Source organism: Aythya ferina (assembly GCF_964211825.1).
Source record: "Aythya ferina genome assembly, chromosome: Z".
Taxonomy (NCBI): Eukaryota; Metazoa; Chordata; class Aves; order Anseriformes; family Anatidae; genus Aythya; species Aythya ferina.
The window spans coordinates 23974163-23996992 of record NC_140299.1 but is presented as its reverse complement, the minus strand read 5'-3'; the positions used below and the strand labels follow the sequence as shown (position 1 = coordinate 23996992).

At 40.4% G+C, this 22830-nt stretch overlaps 1 protein-coding gene across 1 annotated transcript; it reads right to left on the bottom strand.

Annotated features, from left to right (window-relative positions):
* Positions 1-1921: 1921 nt before the first annotated feature.
* Positions 1922-22048, bottom strand: SLC30A5 (solute carrier family 30 member 5). The gene is made up of 16 exons (XM_084503415.1): positions 21889-22048; positions 20902-21024; positions 19038-19104; positions 17580-17665; positions 15867-15954; positions 14203-14290; positions 12908-12984; positions 12132-12302; positions 11213-11501; positions 10647-10855; positions 8658-8815; positions 7887-8016; positions 6598-6829; positions 4987-5213; positions 2997-3125; positions 1922-2353 (listed from the first exon to the last, which is right to left on the bottom strand). Exons 1-16 carry the CDS (start codon positions 21960-21962, stop codon positions 2183-2185), a joined length of 2319 nt encoding a protein of 772 aa, XP_084359541.1. The 5' UTR covers positions 21963-22048; the 3' UTR covers positions 1922-2182.
* Positions 22049-22830: the final 782 nt, after the last annotated feature.

The following is a 22830-nucleotide window of genomic DNA, read 5'->3' as shown; positions in this document are numbered from 1 at the left end:
CGACCCAGATGAAAGTACAGGGCTTGCAGAACTGTCACCTCCTGTCAAATTTGCGAATTTGGGATGTCGTATACATGTCTTCAGTTTTATTGTATCCTACATTGTGTCTTATATATGAATTTTAACAAAGGCAAGTGCCAGGACCTGCACCTGGGACGGGGTAACCCTGGCTATACATACAGACTGGGCGATGAGATGCTGGAGAGCAGCCCCGCAGAGAGGGATCTGGGGGTTGTGGTTGACAGCAAGCTGAATATGAGCCAGCAGTGTGCCCTGGCAGCCGGGAAGGCCAACCTTACCTTGGGGTGCATCAAGCACGGCATCGCTAGCTGGTGCAATTGGACTGTGCACTTAGTCACATGGTCTAAACTTTTGGGCAGACCTGTGTGGTGCCAGGAGTTGGACTTGATGATCCTTATGGGTCCCTTCCAACTTGGGATATTCTGTGATTCTATGATCGTACCTTATATTGTACCTTATATATCAGATTATTATATCTAGTTTATATCTAGTCACAACTCTAGCATTTTCAGTTGAGGAATCACTTGTAAGTGCCTCCTCAAAATCCACAGGCGAAAATGAGTGCCATCCCCAAGCTCCCTCTGTGATGACAGGCAGACTCCCTGCGTCAGCAGGTTGTCCCTATAGCTGGAACTACTATTAGTACTACTACCAACCTCAAGTTCTTTCAGGTACTTACAGATGTCCTTCACATACTCGCTGGGTTGCTACTATCTTTTGCATCAACATCTTCCACTTCAAGCAAAGCATTAGAAGTTGCCTCGCACAGCCATTTTCTTCATGCTGATACATGCCAGTCCCTCTGTGGAAGATGAGGCTGTGGGCTCCTGCTGCAAGGAAAAGGGGGGGTGGCAGATCAGAGGGCATGGGGGCAAGCCCAGTGGCTCACGGCCGCTGCTTGAGCTCAGGTCTCTGGCGATGGTGCCGGTGATGCACTCTTCTTGGGGGCTGCCCTCAGCAGCCTCTTCCTGATTGCTGGCTTCGACCCGGGCTGGGCAGTGGTGGTGACGGCTCTCCTGGTGATGCCTAGCAGCCTGCCACAAGCTGTCAGCGGCTTTTTGGGGGTAGCTGGCAGCGGGGGCTCAGTGACGCGGTTGCTGATGTCCCGCAGGACAGTGTGGGGAAGAGGAGTGCCCAGCAGAGCAGAGGGAACGTGAACTGGCAGGCCTGGGAGGTGCCGCAGAGAAACAGCCCCAAATCATCACCTCCGGGCAGTGGTCCAGGGAGGCAAATCCCCTCCTGTAATTAGCTCAGCTACATTTAATCACCGTGTAACACAGAACTGCTGTGAACAGACGAAGCTGAGATCCAGAGGCCTCACACACCCAAAACAGTGCAGGCAGTGCAGATGCCCCCTCCCCAGCGAAATAAATCAACCTTTCCCAAATAAATACAAGCACATCCTCAAACTCCCTACCTGAAAGCAGCTCCTGCACTGACAAGGTGGGGGCTACAATGACACGCTATTACAGGCTTTTAAAAATTATGTTTCCATCTCAGTTAAACTGTTAATGAGAAAAGATGCAAAAGTGGATTTCTCTTCTTAAAAAAGGTAATTTGATACAAATTTAAAATGGTAACAACTATTTGCTCTGACTCAGTGAAATTAAGTTTAGAAATCAGTGTTAAAAGAAGAGACAAAACATAAAAACTGTATATTTATTTCCTAACGAACTCTGCAAAAACTTGACTTTGTGTTCAGCTTAGTTTTTTACCCCCCATAATAAATACATGAATATTTTTTATTGTCTTCCAACTGTTTTTGGAAGAAAAATATTTTTAAGCTGATTTTGTTTATATTCCAATGTAAACTATTTCCATTTCCCCCGCTAACAAATTTACAATCATGATGTACCATACTTAAGAGAAAGTACAGAATATATCCATGCTCATCCACAAGTGCCAAGATTCCTGTTTTATTAACATCATGTACAGTATATAAGATTTCCATTATTCTCACATATACAGCAAATATTCTAGTCCTAATTTCCTTTATAAAAGCATCTTGATCCGATCTTAATAAAGATACAATGCTTTAAAAAAATCAAATGTATAGTACATTTGTTTCTGTACAGGTATGTGCAAGACCTCCTGACAAAAATAATACAGATATGGAATCCTGCAGCTTCACCATTTACCCTTTGAATAACACAACTTTTTGTCACATGATGTAAGTACCATCTTTGTAGTATTTCATAGATTCCAATTGTTGAGTCATTGCAAGGACGTCTTGAAATCCTGTACTGAGGCCGGACATATGCTGAAAATAAGCTTCCTTCTCTACTTGGACAGTTAGGTTGTTTACCCCAGCATCTTTCAGAATTGCTGTAACCTGAATAAAACATCATGGCTAACATTAGTATTACAACACTTCATATGCATCTAACAATACTTTCCAATATTCTCAATATGAAATATTGCATATTAAAAATATATTATCATAAAGAATTTAAATTTCCCAGAAAAGTGAAGACCTGCTTCATAGAACACAGCTTTGTGATTTCTGCATAACACATATTCTCAGTGCCTTGCATAAGGAAATAAACTCCTTTTGAAGGCGTTTGAGAAAGACAAAAACAAGGCTGAAAAAATTAGTAAGCAAGCAACAAACCCATGATTAGCCTTCACAACCCCCTAGTTCTCACTTAGTGCCTGTTTTGAAACATGAAACTAGCCTAACCTCCTCCTCCTCTTCTCACAGTAGATATAATTTCACAATGTTTTTTTCTCTTTATTTTCCTCTTTTTTGTTTTGTTTAGCAGTTTTAGCACGTGACCCTTTTAGGTCAATCAAACAATTCCAAGCTGGCAGGCCAAACGTTAGAGACCATCTCTGAAATGTTAACATAGTAATTTTTGTAAACAGTAGTTTACAAAAATGATCAAAAACTGCAGCTTCAGACTTTACTCTATGACTGAAATAAGGATACAGAGTAAAAAATTAAGAGAATAGGGTCTAGAAACCTTGCACCTTACCTGCTGTACAATTCGTTGTTCCATCACATCTGAGACCACTTGCACATGTATTGTACCTGCCACAACACTTGCAGAGTGACACCAAAAATGAGGATCTCTGTAGGATATGACCCCATCAATTTTTTGAATCTGTAAAAAAAAATAAATTACATTAGCAACAATTAATTTTAAGAACACTTTTTAAACTTGTGCATGTACATGCATATTGATAGCAAGTATTTCAGTCAGAAACAAAGCTTTATGGCAGACCTAAGTCACACACAGAAATAATGCAGCACTTAAAGGCCACCTTGCTACTGTCAAGAAGTTAGAAGTCAAACTAAAGGAAAACCCTGCAGAGTATAATGCTAAATTGGATGAGAAAAAAAACTGTTCAGGTCACAATAACATCAACAGACAGACCAACTTTGGCCTGGCCTTTTCAGCATATCTAGGGCATCTCTTACCACACTATCCAGGATATCATAGCTGTACGTTGTGCGGAAACATACTTCCATAATTCCTAATTTTTTGAAATTGATCTTTGCGATGGGTCTGGCTGAGATGGAATTAATTTTCTTCATAGAGACCTGCACAATGCTTTATTTTGGATTTGTGGCCGAGACGGTGTCAATAACACACTGGTGTTTCCACTCTTGGTAAGCAGTGCTTGCACATTGTTGAGGCTTTCTCTGATTCCATCGCTTTGCCCCTAGTCCAGCAAATCGGCTGGGGCGAGGCCAGAAACTGGGAGCAGACACAGCAGGGGCAGCTGGCCGAGGGGTGTTCTATATACTATAACATTGTGCTCAGGAATAAAACCTCAGACAGGGGAAGGACTCAAATAGGGGAAGAAGGAGGTTATCAGCTTTCAAAGTGGCCACTGCTTAGACTGCCTGGGGATCAGCCTGCTTGTGGGAAGAGATGAGTGATTTCCTTTGCATTCCTTGCTTTCCTCCCAATCACTACACTTTCCTGCACCTGTAAAACTTCCTTTATATCGATCCATGAGTTTGCTTGGTTTTGTTCTTCCTTTTCTCTTCCCTGACCCACTAAGGGTCGCAGTGGTTGTAGGGGAATGCAAGCACATGGCTGTGTGGATACCTGGCTGCAGCCAACCCACGACAACTGTATCAGCTGATATTAATGCAATTTTTAAATGGTTTTCCTGCTATTTAATTACTTGCTTTTCAACTTTTCAAAAAGTACTTCTTCACCCAGTCTCACAAAACTAGTTTGTCTTCTCTACTCAAAAGGTAACATTCCAACCTGCACCTCACTATTCTTTCGTGACACAAGCCTTTTCTGACCAATTTCCACATGTTCTTTCATTTTTCACACAGACAAGAACACATCTCTCCCTCTTTCAGTTCTCTGACACCAAGGAGCCCTCCATGCTGAAATTTACAGTGTGATTTTGGGCAGATACTGAGCCAGCAGTGAAGACTAATTACTGCTTCAAAGTAGATACCTTAGCATGGCAGGCAGGAGGAGAATGCATTAGAATGAGGAAGTTAATTAGCGAAAACAGCATTACTTTTCCCATCTTACCTACTCTGAACCAGCATGTCCTTCGTGGTATGGGACAACTAAGAAAACCTATCACAGGCTCAAGATAAAATCCTATAACCTGAATTGTACACATCAGCTCTCACCTTTTGGGAATTGCTGTTACTTTCTTAGCATTACACCTTTCTTACACTGCTACCATACTTTTCTCAAATCATATGCTATCCATAAAAGCAAAAAACAATATATGGTGCCAATGAATAAAACCCAATTTGGTAATTTTTTTCAGTTACAGAACATTTTATTCAGTAGAACTCCTAGTCCTGTCACATCTCTGCCAAGTAGATTTAAAACAACTGGAGACATAAAGTTGTCTTGGACAACAGAAGCTCTCAAGCTGAACTGCTTGAGTGTAGTGAGCAGGTTTTTTTTAAGGCACAGCATTAAGGGCAGGCACGGCTTCACGTTTGTATATGAAAGCATTTTGAATTTTAATTCTGACCTTTTCTAAAGCAGCATGCAGATCTTTCTCCTGTTCTGGAGGTATCCTCAACAAAAGCACTTGACAGGCATCTTTCAACAGTGGGATAACACTGAGAAAAATCAATGTAGCAATAAAAAGAGAGCAGAGCGGATCAGCTATCAGCCATCCAAATTGTTGAATAAATATTGTGGATACGATAACACCAACACTGCCAAGAGTGTCTGCTAACACATGCAGAAACACACCTGAAAACAAAACACTGAATGATTAAGTTGAACACTTGTGCTTAAAATGTACATATATGCTCATTAGTGGTAACACAGTGGGTTTTACTGTAGTACTATCCCTTAAGGTAGGAAAAGGTAACCATTTGCCTAAACTACTACAAAATGAAACAAAACATTTAGTTTTCCTAATGTTTAATCACAAATCAATGTTAAAAAACACCGCATTTTCACTCTACAGTACAATAATCCAGGCAGACTTTTACAAATTAAACAAAATGTAAATGCAGCTTTATATTGTTAGTGCGATTATTACTATACAGCATCATCATTTTACTCCCTCTAGAGGAATCAGTACACACTGCTCCTCAACAGGAGAAAAAAGATCACTGGAAATGCACCGGAGTGCTACTATTGATAGTTATCAATTGTTTATTGTATGCTAACTCTGTTCAGATTTTATAAGAATATTGTCTACCTACAAATAATAAGAATAATTAATCGTGGGCATTATTTCCAGTGTACACTCAAATGGTACAGAAAAAGTAATTTTTAAGCATTTCTAAAACTAGTGCTTATTAACTACAAGGATTTGGAAGAAAGAGTATGGACAGACTTCACAAAAATATCTGTCAATGGAGGAGTCAACTAAACTATGACTGATGGAAAATAATAAATGAAACATCAGTCTCTTAGCTAAAACGCTGGTGCTCTGACAAGTTTACACAAAAGCCCATTCCTTTATAGATTTTTGTAAGTGAAACAGTTGCTACAGAACTACCTTCTCACTAGAAAGGAAGAAGATTCTAAGCAGCAGCTATTCTGCAATTTTAAATATACTGCTGTCATCAGCTTCCAATTTTAAATTTGGAAAACAAAATTTCATCTTTACCACTTTATCTTCTTAAATCCAAACAGAAGCATATTGCTTCACATCCCAGATTCCAGGTCTGCATTTGCTCTTCCTGCTTCTTTATCCCTTCCCCCCAGTGATTTACAATCAGTTGTAACATGACACATCAAAGTATGGCAGTAACTTTATAGACAGAGACCTTCTACTTGCATTTTGAGATGGAACTCTGAAATAACAACTTCAGATTTTTTTCAGTAATGTTTATGATGACTAGTTATTAAGACTGTAGATTAATGTTTTTTATTGGTCCCTCGGTATTACCCGCATCTGAGAGAGCTGTGTGAAGAAACAATTTAAGCTACATTTCTTCAAGTCAAACTCACTTATGAAAAAACACTTTGAGAAATTAATGTATACCACATTAATTGATTGCCAGATCACTTCTGGAGGAATATTTTAGGAATGGTACGCAGTACTGGGTTTGATTATGTAAATCTATAAATTCTGCTGGAGAACACCTACGTCACTTATGGTTTAACAATCCGTACTTGCCTCTCATGTTGGTGTTCATGCCTCCTCCAGAAGACCCGTGGGAATGTCCATGGCTGTGGCCGTGGTCGCTGTGGGAATGGCTGTGCCCGTGGCTGTGGCCGTGGCCATGCCCGTGGTGAGAATGGCTGTGGTCGTGTGAATGACAGCCTCCGCGAGAAGCCCCGTGGGAGTGCGCGTGGCTAAAGGCACAGATACCAACAAGGTTTACGATCAGCCCTCCGACAGAGACTGGCTGTGAGAGGGAGAGAAGCCTTTAACGTCACTACATCTTGCTAGGTGTTCAGGTGTTCATTTTTTCTTTTCCTAGAACATGGTAATCAGAAACACTGTACACCTAAACTAAGAAAAACCTGGAAGCATTAACATGAACAGAAGGATTATTCCAGTGTGGGCTCCTCATCAGCAAGATGTCAGCATACAAGCATGCAGCTGGTTTCCAAGGAATTATATTTTCCTCTAAAAAAAATAAAATACAATTCCTCCTACTCCTCCCCAAAATCCCACCCACCAACTACCACCAAAATGCAAAGCCTAACACCCAAAAATTGTGACAAAGAAGGGGTTGGTTTCATTTACTTTCAAAAAGAGAATGTGACTTGGCTACAAGCTTTGCTCTGCTGTCATTCATTGGCAAAAAAAAAAAAAAGTCTAAGAATATTTAGGACATGTACAGTCACCTAAAATTGTAGTTAACTGAAGTAGTAGTTAATACAATTACTGCATTACTGTTTGAGTTGTGCTTTTTATCTGTCTGCATATTATTCTATACTTCTCTTGAAAAAAAAATACTGTAATTCTACCTAATACAGGAGCTAAATAAGTCCTGCTTGGGGGCTACCAGATCTCTCCTTGGCTATGCAAATAGGACTCATGTACAGAGGGTAACACCCTCCCCATCTTCAAGCAGAAAAATTGGTAGTGAAAGTGGGACAAACACTGAAGATTAGAAAGACAAAAATAAAAATCAGGCCCTGACTCTAGCAATGTATGCCTCTAATTTTACCTACAAAAAAAGTTCTCAATTTTTACGTAGGTAAAATTGACACACACTTTGTGAAAACGCATCTTGTTTTCTGGTATGACACACGTGAATTCACATGTGTGTCATACAGAAAACAAAGTCAATAACTACAAATTTGATAAATGAAGGAATTATGCATTAAAGGGTCAAGTCATAATTTAGATCTTGAGTATACAACTTTAGTCCCTTTTTTTTCTTTAATATTAAGCATGAGCATAAATGGACCATCAACTGCAAAACAACATTCAAATGTAATGACACAACTTACAGTTAGCATGTTTGTGTCTATGTCTGGCGGATCTACCAGTCTGGCCACCGATTCCATGAAGACAAAGAAAGCAATTACCATCAGGAAGAGGCCATTAATAAAACCAGAGAGAATTTCTACACGTCCATATCTGAAAGCCAACGTAAGCACTTTTGAGAGCAAAGAACGAGTATCCTGAACAAATTTCAAAGTAATAACAAATGAAGTTGTAAAATGTCTAATACAACTCTGAGTTTCTTTTTTTCCTCTCAATGCCACAAAATCAAGCCTTAGCTGATTTTAGCTTAGCTATTTATTTCTGACCAATAGTTCACAACTGTCCATGTATCAATAGCACAATTTTAATAACACATTTTTTTTGTAATATATGCTACAAACATAGGAATCCAAGCTGCTAAATGGCTAGGCACAATTTTTACTTATGTCATTGGAAGTGAAATCCCCATATGAACATCAACTTTCAACACATTTTTGTTATAAAATACATACATATATACAATGATACAATTACTAAATATTATTCACATTGATAAAGATTTATTTGTAGAGATTAACACTAAAGAAATTTCATGCACTTTTAGGCTGGGATAGGAGTGGAATGTCACGACCAGGAGAACAGAAATGACAGATAGCAAAAAAAAAAACAATAACACAAAAACAGAGAAGCACACACAATTAAAAAATATTAAACATACTGTTATAGTAGGACATTTTGAAAATGAGCAAGTAGGATAATTTTCATGTAGTCATTAAAGAAGTTAATATACATACCCGTAGGAAAATATACGGGTTGCTTTCCACCTTGTCATCAGTGCTGCAAAAAGCCCCATCACTAGTGCAGAGCAATCAAAAAGCATATGAAATCCATCAGATATAAGACCAAGGCTATTGGTCCATACTCCATAAAAAAGCTCCACAAAAGTGAAAGCCTAAAATGAAGAAAAGTTTGAATTTTTCCGTGAAGATTAAATTGTAATTTAACGTCTTGGCAGCCAGCCAGAAATTCTTTTCATAGCATGCCTGCTAGTTTTCAAAAGGTACCATTCTAAATATTTCCAGAACATTTTCTTTCTCCTCCAATTAAAGAAAAACAGGTGATATATTCCAAGTCTATGAAGGGGTACTCTTGCACCAACCCTCCCTTAAAGGAGTACATACATGAGTAAATAAGGACATCTATGTTTTCATTTAGAATTTTAAACTAATACGATACAGACAAAATTTTAAGCACTGTCACAAAACAGTGTAACTACTTTGATGTGATCTATCATGAACGTAGAAAGCAATTCTGTTTATACACATTTCCTATTAAGTGTCTACACAAACGAGTACTCAGGATGGGTGTAATTATTGCAGTTTCACAATAGCTTCAAGTCAGCCACTTATGGACTCAGTTTTCAAAAGTTGTTGTAAATCACTGAAAAATAAAAAAGTTCAATAGAAAAGTTCAACAGTAGAAAAAGAAGTTCCATCACTCTGTCTAAATATAAGGGTACACTGTTTAACTGTGCAGGTGATGGGGCACTGGCACTGGTTGGCCAGAGATGTTGTAGAGTCTCCCCTCTTGGATCTTTAAAAGCCACCTGTGATGTGGTCTTGTGCAACCTGCTCTGGGTGCCCCTGCTTGAGGAGGGAGGTTGGACCAGCTGGCCTTCAGAGGGCCCTGCCAACCTCAACCATTCTGGGATTCTGGGATCTGAATCCAAACCTCCTATGAACACCCGTTTCATTTTATATACGTGTGTGTATTTATATACATATAAAGTATACAACCTGTCAACTTATAAAAATCTAAAGGAAGGTAGTTGTTCTTCATGTTAGGCTAGCTTGAGCACTGTGTAAAGAATCAAGGATCAGCATCAGAGTGGCTGAAATACGTAGCCATTTACAATCGCCAATAGTTGACTAAATTAACTGCTATCAATTCTTCTTCAGATTCCAAATCAGAGAGAATTCAAAAAAACCGATTTTATTAAAAAATGCAGCTGAAGCTATTCCCAATTACATCCTAGAACCCTGCTGTGTAAAAAATTTCTTCCCTGATTAGTTGACTGCTTAAATCTTAGGAATTAGTTTTGAGAAGGGTACACAAAGGAACATTTTTAATACAAACATCTTCCTTGTATGATTTACTATCATACGCATGATTTACTATTATTAACTGGTCTGCCTACAGACTTCCTTTCCTGTCTTTTACATTTCATAATGGAATTTCTTAAAGTTGTAATGGATACTTCAGACTTTTCCCCATTTTATTGGATAACAACCAAGGAATGAACAGAGATCTCTGCAGATTAAAGATTCATGCCTACTTCATGGCCTTTTCCTATTCATGATAAACAAGCTAGAAATGAAAACTGTTTGGTCCAAAATGACATTATTCTATCCCACTCTTTACTATTTTGCCATTCCCAGCCAGGAAGGCCTTAATAGTTTCAGCTTGTCTACTGGTAACATTGAGATACCTCCATCTTGAACAGGATCCATTTGTTGTTACTATTACACCTGTTTTTAGTTACTGGTGTAACAGTTACACATAGAACCAGTGCTCCATTGTGACAAAGGATCAGTGTAACCTGCCACTTTCTACATGATTAGCATAAAATTCTTCTATTTTAAGATTCCATCTAATGAAAATACTGTATCTAGGGTCATCAGAAGCAAAACAAAAAACAACCAATCATGGGAAGCATTTAAATAGTAACTCTTAATACTGTACAACTGAGATAGAAAAAAAAAAACAAACACAAGAAGACTTACCAGATTTAGACACAGAAAATAGAAGATTTGCCTAGAATCATACTCTTCTAGGATCTGTTTCAGTGACTCTTTAATAAACCGGGGTAATGACTGAGAACTTTGCTGTATTGCATCACCCATGAAGTTGTACAGAGGAGTGCCTTCAGGGGAATAGCCAATAAGTGTGCCCTTCTGCCCTTTCCTGGAGGGGGATGACAGGATATTGGCAGCTGCAAAGAAAGTATTGAAGTTTTTGTTTTTATGAAACAGCTGTGAAGCTTAGAAACAATGCGTTTTATCAGCAATCAAAGCTTACTAGAAATTTTAAGGCAGCAGAATGATTGCCAACTTCATCTTAAGGTTCACCGTTACACTTCACTGGTATGTAGGATCAGATCATCACTTCCACAACAAAAATGGGTATTGCATTTTTGGTTGTATGGTAAAGGGACAATGTTGCAGGCTCTTTTTATTCAAAGGAATCCATAAAAAGCTCATTCAGAAGCATTTTGCACACAGCCATTTTTTTACTGGCTTCAAAGAAACATGGATAACAGATATATTAAAAGAGAAATATAAGTACGTACATAAAATAAAGAAGACAGCACTCACTACCACTCCTCCAGAAAGAACGTGCTCTGTGCTTTCATGGTGTGGTGGTTTGTTCATAGCTCGAAGTTGGTCTGTTATTGGATGTGTCCAGAAGTTGCCAAAAAGCAGCGCACTAACGAAAATAAGAAAGGATCCGTATCGAGCACACTTGGAAGCTTCCATCTTGACGGAGCATATGGACTCCACGTAGAAATCCAAGATCACAACAAAAAAGATGACTGTTATGAAAGGCATGATGAGAGAAGACCAAGATTCTACTTTACTCTGCAATGAAAACAAACACATTTCAAACAGGATTGTTCACCATTAGATATTATATATGTTCACCATTACAGCATTAAATCCAGTCTACTTTCATTGTGTTTTCATCAATCCATCAGTTCTTTAATATTTTCAACTGATCATATAAAACCAATGTTCAAGCTACAGAAAGACAAAGGCATCTGTGTAGCTTATTTAAAATACCTTCCTGTGCTTAAAAGCAATGCTATGTGCAATGCCATGCTTGCACTATTCTATTATGCTTCTAGTCTAAGCATGAAGTCAAAATTAACATGTTTTTTCAATTACAATATATACTGCTCATGAAAAAATAAAACAAAATGTGTATTTATAGTAATTAATCCATGTTTAATGTTAGTAAAAGAATCCAGGATATATTTGAAGCTAAAAAGAGAAAATAATGTTATCATATAAAAGAGAAAATTAAGGTATCATACGAAGATACACATCAAAATATAGAGGAACAACTTCAATCACAGCTTTCTAGAAGAATAAAGATAGCAAATTTTGTAGTTTTAAGTTTTTCTTTTAAAACACACTTAAGTTGCGTTTCACAAACAGAAGCATTATGAAAAGTGATTTATTTTTGCCAGTGTGTACTTGATGTCTTACCTCTGTTGTCAGAGAGAGGACGATGACCCATGGGCACAATAGAAGGACAGAAACAAGATGAGACAAAGCTTGAAGGCGTTTGGCTCCACCTACATCTACGGAAAGCTTTCGGGAAGCCATGTGAAAACCAACCTTACAACACAATGCCAGTACCAGGAGCAGTACTCCTCCCTGGAAAGGCAGAGAGATCCCACCAGCATTTCTCGTGAGTCTAATATCTCACTCTAAACAAAGTCATATTTACATGAAAAAGGTTAACATGTTTTCCTTATCAACTGAAAACAAAGATGGAATATTTCCTCTGATTGTTATTCTAGTTACAGCAATAATACATAAATTATAAAGCAATCAATGTACATGATAATACTGTTGCATTATCCACAACGGCCTACTTTTTTTTTTTTTTAAATTGAGGTTTAAAATTCACAATAACATTAACTGGCATACAACAGCAGCAAATTGTCAATGGACAACATAGAGGAGAAAGAGAAAACATAAAAGACTTGATCTTAAAATACCCATCCTCCATTATAAAACAAAAGAAGCGCTGAAAGCATACATAAACTTAAAAGGGTCATATCACGTTGGCTTCTTTCTAGTATTTCCAAAACTTTGTCAAGATGCAAAAACTATAGTGCACATTTAGTTCTACTTTGGAGTGGGAGCATTGAACTTTTTGGTTTTGATTCAGGCTTTTCTGAACTCTGAGCTGCTGAAATTTTTACCTATAAAACTCAAATACCCATCACCCTACTAAAATACAAGAAGTAATTTACCTTGTGATCTGCAACACCCAGGAAAGCAATGACTGTATACAGAACGTGGGTAAGAGCACTGTCATGATGCCCCTCAGCTAAACATAATTAAGGAAGTATTTCATTAGATGATTTTTTTTTTTCTCGCACGAAAGAACAGGCAGAGGTAGCAAAAGACCACAGAAACAGAAGTAAGCAAAGTAAGTGTTACAAGTTTGGGAGATACTTAAAACTCATGAAAGGTGAAAATATTTCAACAGAAAATAGTTAATAATAGTTTAAAACACAAGAACATGTTCACTATCAAATACTGCGTATCAGTCAAGATACAGAGTTTACATTAATCTTGTCAACGAGACTTAGAAAAATATACTCAATAGCATTGAAATTCAGTTTTTACTAAAAGCACTAAAACGGCAATGTGTCTAAAAAAATGATTTATAAAAATGTGCCTATGATCTATAAAAAATGTGTCTAAAACATGATCTGTATTTTTTCAGTTTATATATACCTAAAATTTAGAAAACTAAGAGAAATTAGACACTGATTAGAAAATTTAGAAGACTAAAGAGTAATTGACAAGCACAATCTAGCAAATACTCAACTACTGATAGCTTTTGGGAAAACTACTTACTAAAAGGCACTCTGACAATCAATTTAATTAACTGAGTTTTAAGTGAGTAATCAATACTGTTTCTGAATATACCATTTGCATCTGTAATTCCACGTTTTCACCCTTCCTCAAGAAAGTTTACTTTCACCTTACTGTCGTTGCTATGACTGTGTTGTTACTTTTCACCCTTAAATACAACGCCTCTTTCCAGTAGGCTTCACTATGCTGAGACCTGTTGGAAACTTAAGAATTCACATACTTAGTGGCTTTGGAAGCTAGGTTTGGAGCACAAGTACAATTTTTCTCAATATAACAGAAGGGCTGCCAGGCAGGCTGCCAATCGTTTACTGCACACACTGAGGCTACAGCCACTATGTACAGAATTTCTATAAAAGGAAAGCTGACCAAGGAAGCAATCCTCAGTGGTCTGATATGTACAAAGGGCAAGGCAGCCTTTAACTACTACTGAACTTAAAACACAGCCACAGATTTTATCGGCAAAGCAAGCAGTGCCATTCATTCATCTGCAAATACCAGCATTTAGATGTGAAGTAAAATCTTATGCTGTAATATTCTTGTAAGCTCAGATTCCTATCAAGAAAAATACAAGTATATTTAATTTGGTGCATTCAACTTAGCATTCTATTCTCCCGGCTTCAGTAGAAATAAGCACTTGTTCTTAACACACAGCAAGAAAGGATACGATGCTCTGCTATTTTAGCCATGAGGTCATCATTATCAAAAAGTAGTAAGCAGATGACAGCAATGATGAAAAATGCAGCACCTCTTGTCTGGAAGAAAAACAGTTACAGTATGCTGTAAAAGATTAATGTCAAAAATTGTAGGAATTCTCCCTCCCAACCCCCCTGTCAATGTAGGCATACTTTAGTTCAGTAAGAAAAGCATGAAGAAAGAAACATTTCTGCAGGAAGCTGACTGTGACAACATAATTTCATATTTATTCCAGTTTCTAGATTTGTTATATAACCCAGGGTAAATCACCACTCTAACACACAAGAACACTGAATCTTACGAACTTCAGATGTTTGCTTCTTTCTTTACAGTGTATTTCTGCCTGTCAGAATGTATAGCTACTTAAGCCGTATATTAAGCCTTAATATTCTGTGTAGTATCAAGGAGCTGTAAACAAGATCTAATTGATAAACTGTAGAATTTTGTCCTAGGGGAGGTAAAGGCTACAGCCCTGTGTGAAGGCTCTAAGAAATCAGAGCTCTGCAAGTGCTTTCATGACGAAGAGACAGAAGTGATTATGAACTCCCTGCTGCCTGAGAAGTCTACTTGTCTACCCTGACTTAAAATACTGCAAATTTGGTATTCATCATCTTGGCAAAACACTGACCTACAGCTAAAAGCCATTATTACAATTCATCCTATGAACTTAAACACAGCAATCACAATATTGTTTTGGAAAATTGGATGACTTCCTTTTACCACAGTTCCCTTCATAAAGCTGAAACATTCAGAGGACAGGATTTTCAATCCCATGTTTCTGCTACCTTAGATGTGCAGCATAACTGTTAGGTGTAATCTACTAAGATACAGATTCACAAAGAACTTCTCTCTTGAAGGGTAAGCTCTAAGCTTACCATTGGAGTGAATGGCTGGAGAAAGAATTTATCTTTTTGATGAACAGTTTCATGCTGCATGCCCTAAACAATCTCAGCTTGAGGAGGTGTGTGGGTGTGATAGAGCATCATAAGATAATTGTGCTGTTGATGCTACTCTAAGAAAAACCTTAGAACATCTTTGGGACTCCAGTAGAACTTAAAAGGCAATTTTGAAACTAAAAGCCTGAGTCAAAATCCAGACTTTTTCTTATACTGCAAGTCCTCTAGCCTCAAGCATACAACATCAGCAGGTATTTTCCTTCAGCCATCACTGTTTTTGAATGAAAGTGACCAAAGACTGCTAAATGCTGGGATCAGTTTATTCCATTTAAGGCTGATTAGGCATGATTTCACAGTATCTTTTGAAATTGTGTGTGACGGGACTCACACAAAAGACGTCTTATGTATAAATCTGATTAAGTGAAAGGGAGGGCCAAGAATTCAGCAGATGCAGCCTTATACACAAATTAAAGCAGTTACAACTTTTTTGTCAGAAAAATAAAGCATGTGAAAAGTTTCAGATACCAAGTAGGTTAGGCAGGAATCTGTGTCGCGGCTGTCAGTGGCTGAGGGCCAAGACCACTGCACACATGTATGTCCTTTTGTTGGTTTGAACCCCAAATCCATTTACAAAGAATGCTGCGGTGCAAAAATTAAGGTCAAAAAACCACACAGCTACTACGAAAATTGGTCTAAAGCACTCTTTGTTTTGGGTAAAGTAATACTTGTATTTAAATACCTTTGCTGGTCCTCCACCTGAGCTTGTGAACAAGACACTAAGGAGTGATAGCACAACCACATCACTGTGTTCAAATAGCAGCAATGTCCTATAAAAAAAAAAGTGAAATAAACACTCAGGTCCCACCTCCATTTAAAGGAGTTTGCTTCAAGAGCTTGACAGCATACATTTCAGCTAAAATTCAGTGACAGCAAGGTTAGAGATTTATCCTGCTGTTCGAACAGCAAGTATAAGCAGCTCAAAAGGATAACTGCAGATCTATTTGCCTCCACCTGCAAGAGGTCTAACCAGTGACATCCAAATACATCAGAAAAAAAAAAGAACTTCTTAAGACAAGTAACAGATCAAAAATATGCATTTATGGACTACTTTAAACTGTAACTTCCTTGTAGTAATGCGAGACAGTAGTAACTTGCTCAAGATGGAAAAGTTATTCCCATTACAATTCACATTTTGTATTCTCAAAATAAAGTTTCTGGTGCCCTGAAAAAGAGGCCCTGTCCTGTCATTTAACATCTCGTTCACTGAAGTGTTGATAATCTACTAGGTAGCTTATGGAATCTCAGAACCTTTTATCTACTGAAAACAAGAAATTCTGACCTGCACACATTCTCCTTCAGGTAGCGTAGGCTGACTAACAAGCTGCATCAACAGCTTTCCAGGGCAGAACATGAGAGTAACAGTCATTGTCAAATTTACCAACATTTTCAGCTGTTCCTTGCACAATTACAACCCACCAGGGACCATGCTATTGGAAGGCAAAATGCTAGGAAGACCTAGTATCCAGAAAGGCACTACAATATTTCTTAAAGAAATCCTATTATTCATAGAATCATTCAGGCTGGAAAAGACCGCTAAGACCACCAAGCCCAACTGATGACCTACCACTGCCAAGTCTACCACTATACCCTGTCCCTAAGCACGACATTTACACGTCTTTTAAATACCTCCAGGGATGGTGACTCAACTACTTCCCTGAGCAGCCTTGTTCCAAGGCTTCACACTCCTTTCAGTAAAAAAATGGTTTTATTCTTAAGTATGCTTTCTGATGCATAGAGAGTAAATCATCAACTTCATAAATATATCATTTAAGGCTTTACTTTCCCTCTAAAGAAAGATACTTTTCTAACATACTACTGTTTTTTTGTCATTCTCTTATTGCTAGTTATTCCTTAATGCTAACAGAGAGCATAAGTGATTTCATGCAGGGGATGTGCACTAATGCTACCCAATTCAACCATACAACCACAGACTTAAAACAGTACCCTGCAATAAACGGGGAAATGAATTCTAGTCACCTGGCACAGTAACACAAGCTCCTGTCACTAGCTGTCAAGCCATGGATTTCAAACGGTTACATGTAGCAGAAATGGGGTTACAGAAACAACACTAAGGTAACAACGAAAACCACACTCAGTAGAAGTTAACTTACTGTATCACTCACACCAATGGTTTAAGCATTGTCAAGAATTTCACTGGAATCTTGTCCAACAATGACTAAAGAAAATGAAAAGTTCTGGAGAAAATTACATGCAACTTCTCCCAAGTAAAACAGACTCAGGAAAAACCATGAAAGTCCATTAAAAAAAATAAATCAATGCTGGCAACACAGGCTGACAGATATAAAGTGAAAAACAAAGGCAAAGATGAGGAAAAGATAACAAAAATTACTTTAAAAAGACAAAACCTTGTTTACAGTAAATATATATTTACCTGAGTGGTCCACAAAGAGTAAGGCCAAAAAACCACAAGAGTGAAATGATGCATCCCACAATGGCATGCTTAAAAATTTTGATCCACTGCAAAAGAAAGGTATTTCATTATCGTTTTCTCCACAGTTTCAAAATAAACATGTCATAGACATTCTTTCAGCTGTAGAAATACAGGGGAAAACATATACTCTGCAAGTTCTGCAAAATTTAGAGTACAATTGTTTTTTTCTTATCTACTTTGCCAGGCAGCTTAGGTCCGTTTAAACGTATTAGGGACAATTTTTGCATTTATTTTCTACCACAGTACTAGACTGTATGATACAGCTCTCACAAGAACTCTTAAAAAAAAAAAAAAAAAAAAAAAGAGCATTCTAGATACATACTGAAAAAATTGAAGTCCGTTTAGAAATTAGCATTGTTGACAGGTACCTATCTGATAAACATAGACAGCACTAGATAAACCATCTAAGATACAGAAACTAAAACCTTAATTTTACAAATATTTATGCATGTGTTAAACTATTCTTAGTTTAACACTTAGCATGTGTTAAACTATTCTTAGTTTAACACATAAGTTTATAATTCAGTTATTCAATACGTTATTAACTTTAAATGCCAGTTTAAAAAAAATCAGTTTGGAAATGCATTAAATGAAACAAACTCCCTATGACTAACATCACATCTTGAAAATTCATTTTTTAAGATTTATTTTTATTTTTTACTTTTAAGCAAAAATGAAACCATAAAAAGATTTTCTGAACACGAATCAAAGATGCAATTTATTTCTGTTCACTTTAAAATTCTACCACATATGGCTAATCATGAAAGCAGTTAAAATTTGGAACATTTCTGAGGCTATCCTTCAGATTATATCCAGTTAGTACATATTCCGGTAACTAAGCATAGATGAAGTTTTTGCATACACAACTATATGCAAACAAGATGAATATGGGACTGGTAGAAAAAATTATTTCTTACAAATGAATAGATTGCAGTCTGAGCCCTGCTCTTACTTCTCAGGAACTCCACATGGTTCTTAAGAGCAGCTAGACTCGACCTCATTGTAACACTGCCTGCAGAAAGCACTCTGGTGGGTTGGAGAAGCACAGCTGGAGCACTTTGACACCCCAGCAGACCGGAAATTGCTGTTTGGGACTGTCAAAGTCTGCTGAGCCAACTAAGCTCTTTTCAGCAATCCAATCCTCATATAAATAAATGCGTGCATGGAGCCAAAGACCAATCTTTTGCCAAACTATCTACGGGAACTAACAAAAGCTAAAAATGTTGATTGCGTTTTACAGTGCAGTAGACAAGAAGTCAGTTACATACTTCTGGAAATTGTAACCACATCTGCCAAGTGGAGGAACCTTTGTTCCTCTTCCTGAGTGAATTCTGATAAGAGCCACGTTGTCAGGAGTATCTACAAAGATGTGAACTACTATTACATATGTCAACTCACCTGACGCTTGGTTACAACCTTTCCAGAAGAAAATGGTTTTTGAAATAAAACCATAAAAAACGCAGACCTGTTAAAAAGAGAAAGTTTTCTCTATTAATGCATTAGCAGTTAGCTTCTTATTCAAACCAGCTCTCCTCATATCACACTTTGTTTACAAAAGAGCTTCCTCTATTTTTCACTAAAAGTCCACATTATTCAGTTGTATTTTTCAGATACTAGTAAAAAGTTGATGAGTAAAAAGTTTTAGTAGTAGTTGTAGTTTTAGTTTTAAAAGTTTTAGTAGTAGTAGTTGACTAGTAAAAAGTTTTAGATGTAGAGCTTAGGGATATGGTTTAGTGGGGACTGCTAGCGTTAGGTCAGAGGTTGGACTCGATGATCTTGAGGTCTCTTCCAACCTAGAAATTCTGTGATAATAAGAGTGTTCTGTGGTAAGTTTGGTTCTGGTCAGTTTTACATATAAGATCTTCAGGAAACAGTCAATGACCTGTTCTGAATTGGCCCTGAATCCAATTCAACGCCATGAATTGGAAGGAACCCACAAGAATCACTGACTCCATCTCCTGGCTCCACAAAGGACACCCACAAATCAGACCAAGTATCTGAGTGTTGTCTAAATGCTTCCTGAAGTCTGTCAGGCTTGGTGCTGTGCCCACTGCCCTGGGGAGCCTGTCCCAGTGCCCAAGCACCCTCTGGGTGCAGAGCCTTTCCCTAACACCCAGCCTGACCCTCCCCTGTCCCAGCTCCATGCCGTTCCCTCGGGTCCTGTCGCTGTCCCCAGAGAGCAGAGCTCAGCACCTGCCCCTCCGCTGCCCTCGTGAGGGAGCTGCAGGCCGCCATGAGGCCTCCCCTCAGCCTGCTCTGCTCGGGGCTAAGCAAACCCAGGGACCTCAGCCACTCCTCATACGTCTTGCTCTCTAGACCCTTCACCACCTTTGCAGCCCTCCTTTGGACACCCTCTAATAGTTTTATGCCCTTCTTTTGTTGCAGTGCCCAAAACTGCATACAGTACTTGAGGTGAGGCTGCAGCAGTGCAGGGCAGAATGGGACAACCACTTCCCTTGGCAATCTAGCAATACCATGCTCAAATAAATCTACCCTTGGTTTACAAAACCCAGAATAACTGATCTCAGAAAAATGTTTACGAGAATGTTGGTACAATAGTAATAATGTACCCTCTGTTAGCAAAATGCATACACCCAAAGACCTCCTCACATACTGAATGCTGACTACAAAGTCCTGTTAGAAATGACAGAAAAAAAGACATTACTTCCTCAACTGTGATTGGGGAAAAAAAAGACCATGCTATTTGGGAACACACTACTAAAAAGCCCCAAAATGTCAACAAAATTGAAATAAAAAGGAGGAAATGAAGTTCCAAACATTTCAGTGCTGCCAACCTACAGAAATGCTTTTCCACATTGTATCAGCTGAACATGAAGTAGGACCATGCCTGTATGTTATCAAAGGCTGGTTCTGGATATTTGCTATCAATTTCTACACTTTAATTGTCAATCAGGGAAAAACATCAGTTGAAGCTTGTAAGATCTACAAGAATACACGTTGTACAGGAACGCACTCATCTTTTACTTCTTAAGAAAATCTGGACACACCTAAGTTTTCTATACCCAGTACCATCATAAATCATCAATTCTTAAGTAGCCTTTTGCAGCTTCTGAAATTATTACAAGCGCAGACGAGAGAGAAAAACACTGGTGTGATCAGCACATTTCCTTGATCCACCTGACGTCCTTTCCTCCTTGATCACTCCACAACAACACAGCGCCCAGTACGATCCTGACACGGACCCTGAGCCCCACAGCCACAGCGTGCTGCGCCCGACAGGCGCCTCCCCCGGCACACTCACCCCAGCTTCACCACGAAGATGAACTGCACGAGGTGGACCACCTTCAGCAGGTCGTAGGACTCGAAGAGCCCCACGGCTTTCAGGAACTTCGTGAAGCACAGCAGCACAACATACCGGGTCAGCCTGTGGGAGACAGGACAAAATCAGCACTGGGAACTGCCAAACACGCTGAACCCCCTCCACACCCCTCTATACACCCCCCAGACCTTTCCACACACTCCTTGACCCTTTCTACACACCCCCAAACCCCTCCACACCCCCTCCAGACACCCCCCAGCCCCCTCCACACCCCTCTACACTCCCTTAACCCCTTCCACACCCCCCCCAACCTCTTCCACACTTCTCTACAACCCTCCAACCCTTTCCGCACAGCTCCAATCCCCTTCACACCCCCCTGGCCCCTTCCACATCCCCCTTGGCCCCATTCCACAACCCCCCAGCCCCTTCCCCACCCCTCTACACCCCCCAGCCCCTTCCACATCCCCCCAACCCCCTACACACCCCTCTACACACCCCCCGACCCTTTCCACACCCCCTAACCCCCTCCATACCACTCCTGACCCTTTCCACAGACCCCCAATGCCCTCCACACACCCCTCCAACCCCATTCCACACCCCTCTATGCCTCCCCAACCCTGTCCACACCTCCCCAACCCCCTCCACACCCCTCTACACACCCCCCAATCCCCTCCACACCCCCTCTAACCCCTCCACACACCCCCCAGCCCCATTCCATACCCCCCAATCCTTTCCACACACCCCCAATCCCCTCTACACCCCCTTCACACACCCACTAACCCCCTCCACGCCCCTCTACACACACCCCAACCCTTTCCACACCCCCCCAACCCCCTTCACTCCCCCCCAACTCCCTCCACACCCCCCCCAAAACACCTCACGGCTGAAGCCCTGCCTCCCCCGCCCCCCCCCATCCCCCTCCCCAAGGCCCTGTCCCTTCACCCTCCTGCCCCCCGGCGCGGCCGTTACCGCGCGCTGGGCACATCCACGGGTCCCAGGACGCCGCCGGCGGCCAAGGCCTGCCCGCTGTACTTCTCCTCCATGGCGGGGCGCTGCGGGCCGGCCCGGGCCTCCCCCGCCGCGGGGGCGCCTCAGCCTCGGCCGCCCGCCCGCTTCCGCGACCCCGCCGCCGCGCTCTGCGCATGCGCCGCGCACCTCAGCGGCCGCCGGAAGCGGTCAGCGCTGCGCGGCGGGAAGGGGAGGGGGAGAGAAGGGGGGCGGGGGGGGGGGGAGGGTCATGGAGGCCCGGCGGGAGGGGCGGGGCTAAGGCGGGAAACGGGGGGGGTGAGGGGGGCGCCATCTTGGGTGTGAGGGGGGCGTGAGGGTTGTGTGGGGGAGTGGTCGTTAAACGTAAACGTAACGGACCGGAGTGGGCATTGAGCATCAGCAAAATATGGAAGGGTTCTTTGTCTCCTCAGCTCGTTTTTTTTCGGGCAGCGCACAGAATCACAGAATCACAGAATTTCTAGGTTGGAAGAGACCTCAAGGTCATCGAGTCCAACCTCTGACCTAACGCTAGCAGTCCCCACTAAACCATATCCCTAAGCTCTACATCTAAACGTCTTTTAAAGACCTCCAGGGATGGTGACTCCACCACTTCCCTGGGCAGCCTGTTCCAATGCCTCACAACCCTCTCAGTAAAGAAGTTCTTCCTAAGATCCAACCTAAAACTCCCCTGGCTCGACTTAAGCGCGTTCCCCCTCGTCCTGTCACCAGGCACGTGGGAGAACAGACCAACCCCCACCTTGCTACAGCCTCCCTTGAGGTACCTGTAGAGAGCAATAAGGTCGTCCCTGAGCCTCCTTTTCTCCAGGCTGAAACCTGCATGCAGCAGAGCAGAAAGCTGCCCCTCCACACACCCCTCCTCTGCTCCCTGCACCCCCTGGGACCCGCAGGAAACTTCCAAGGGCC

Coding starts and splice junctions, on each gene's coding strand:
- SLC30A5 (XM_084503415.1), bottom strand. CDS start 21,962: ATGGAGGAGAAGTACAGCGGGCAGGCCTTGGCCGCCGGCGGCGTCCTG. Junction 21,025..21,888: donor GTGGATGTGCCCAGCGCGCG/GTAACGGCCGCG, acceptor TGTCTCCCACAG/GCTGACCCGGTATGTTGTGC. Junction 19,105..20,901: donor ATCTTCGTGGTGAAGCTGGG/GTGAGTGTGCCG, acceptor TCTTTTTAACAG/GTCTGCGTTTTTTATGGTTT.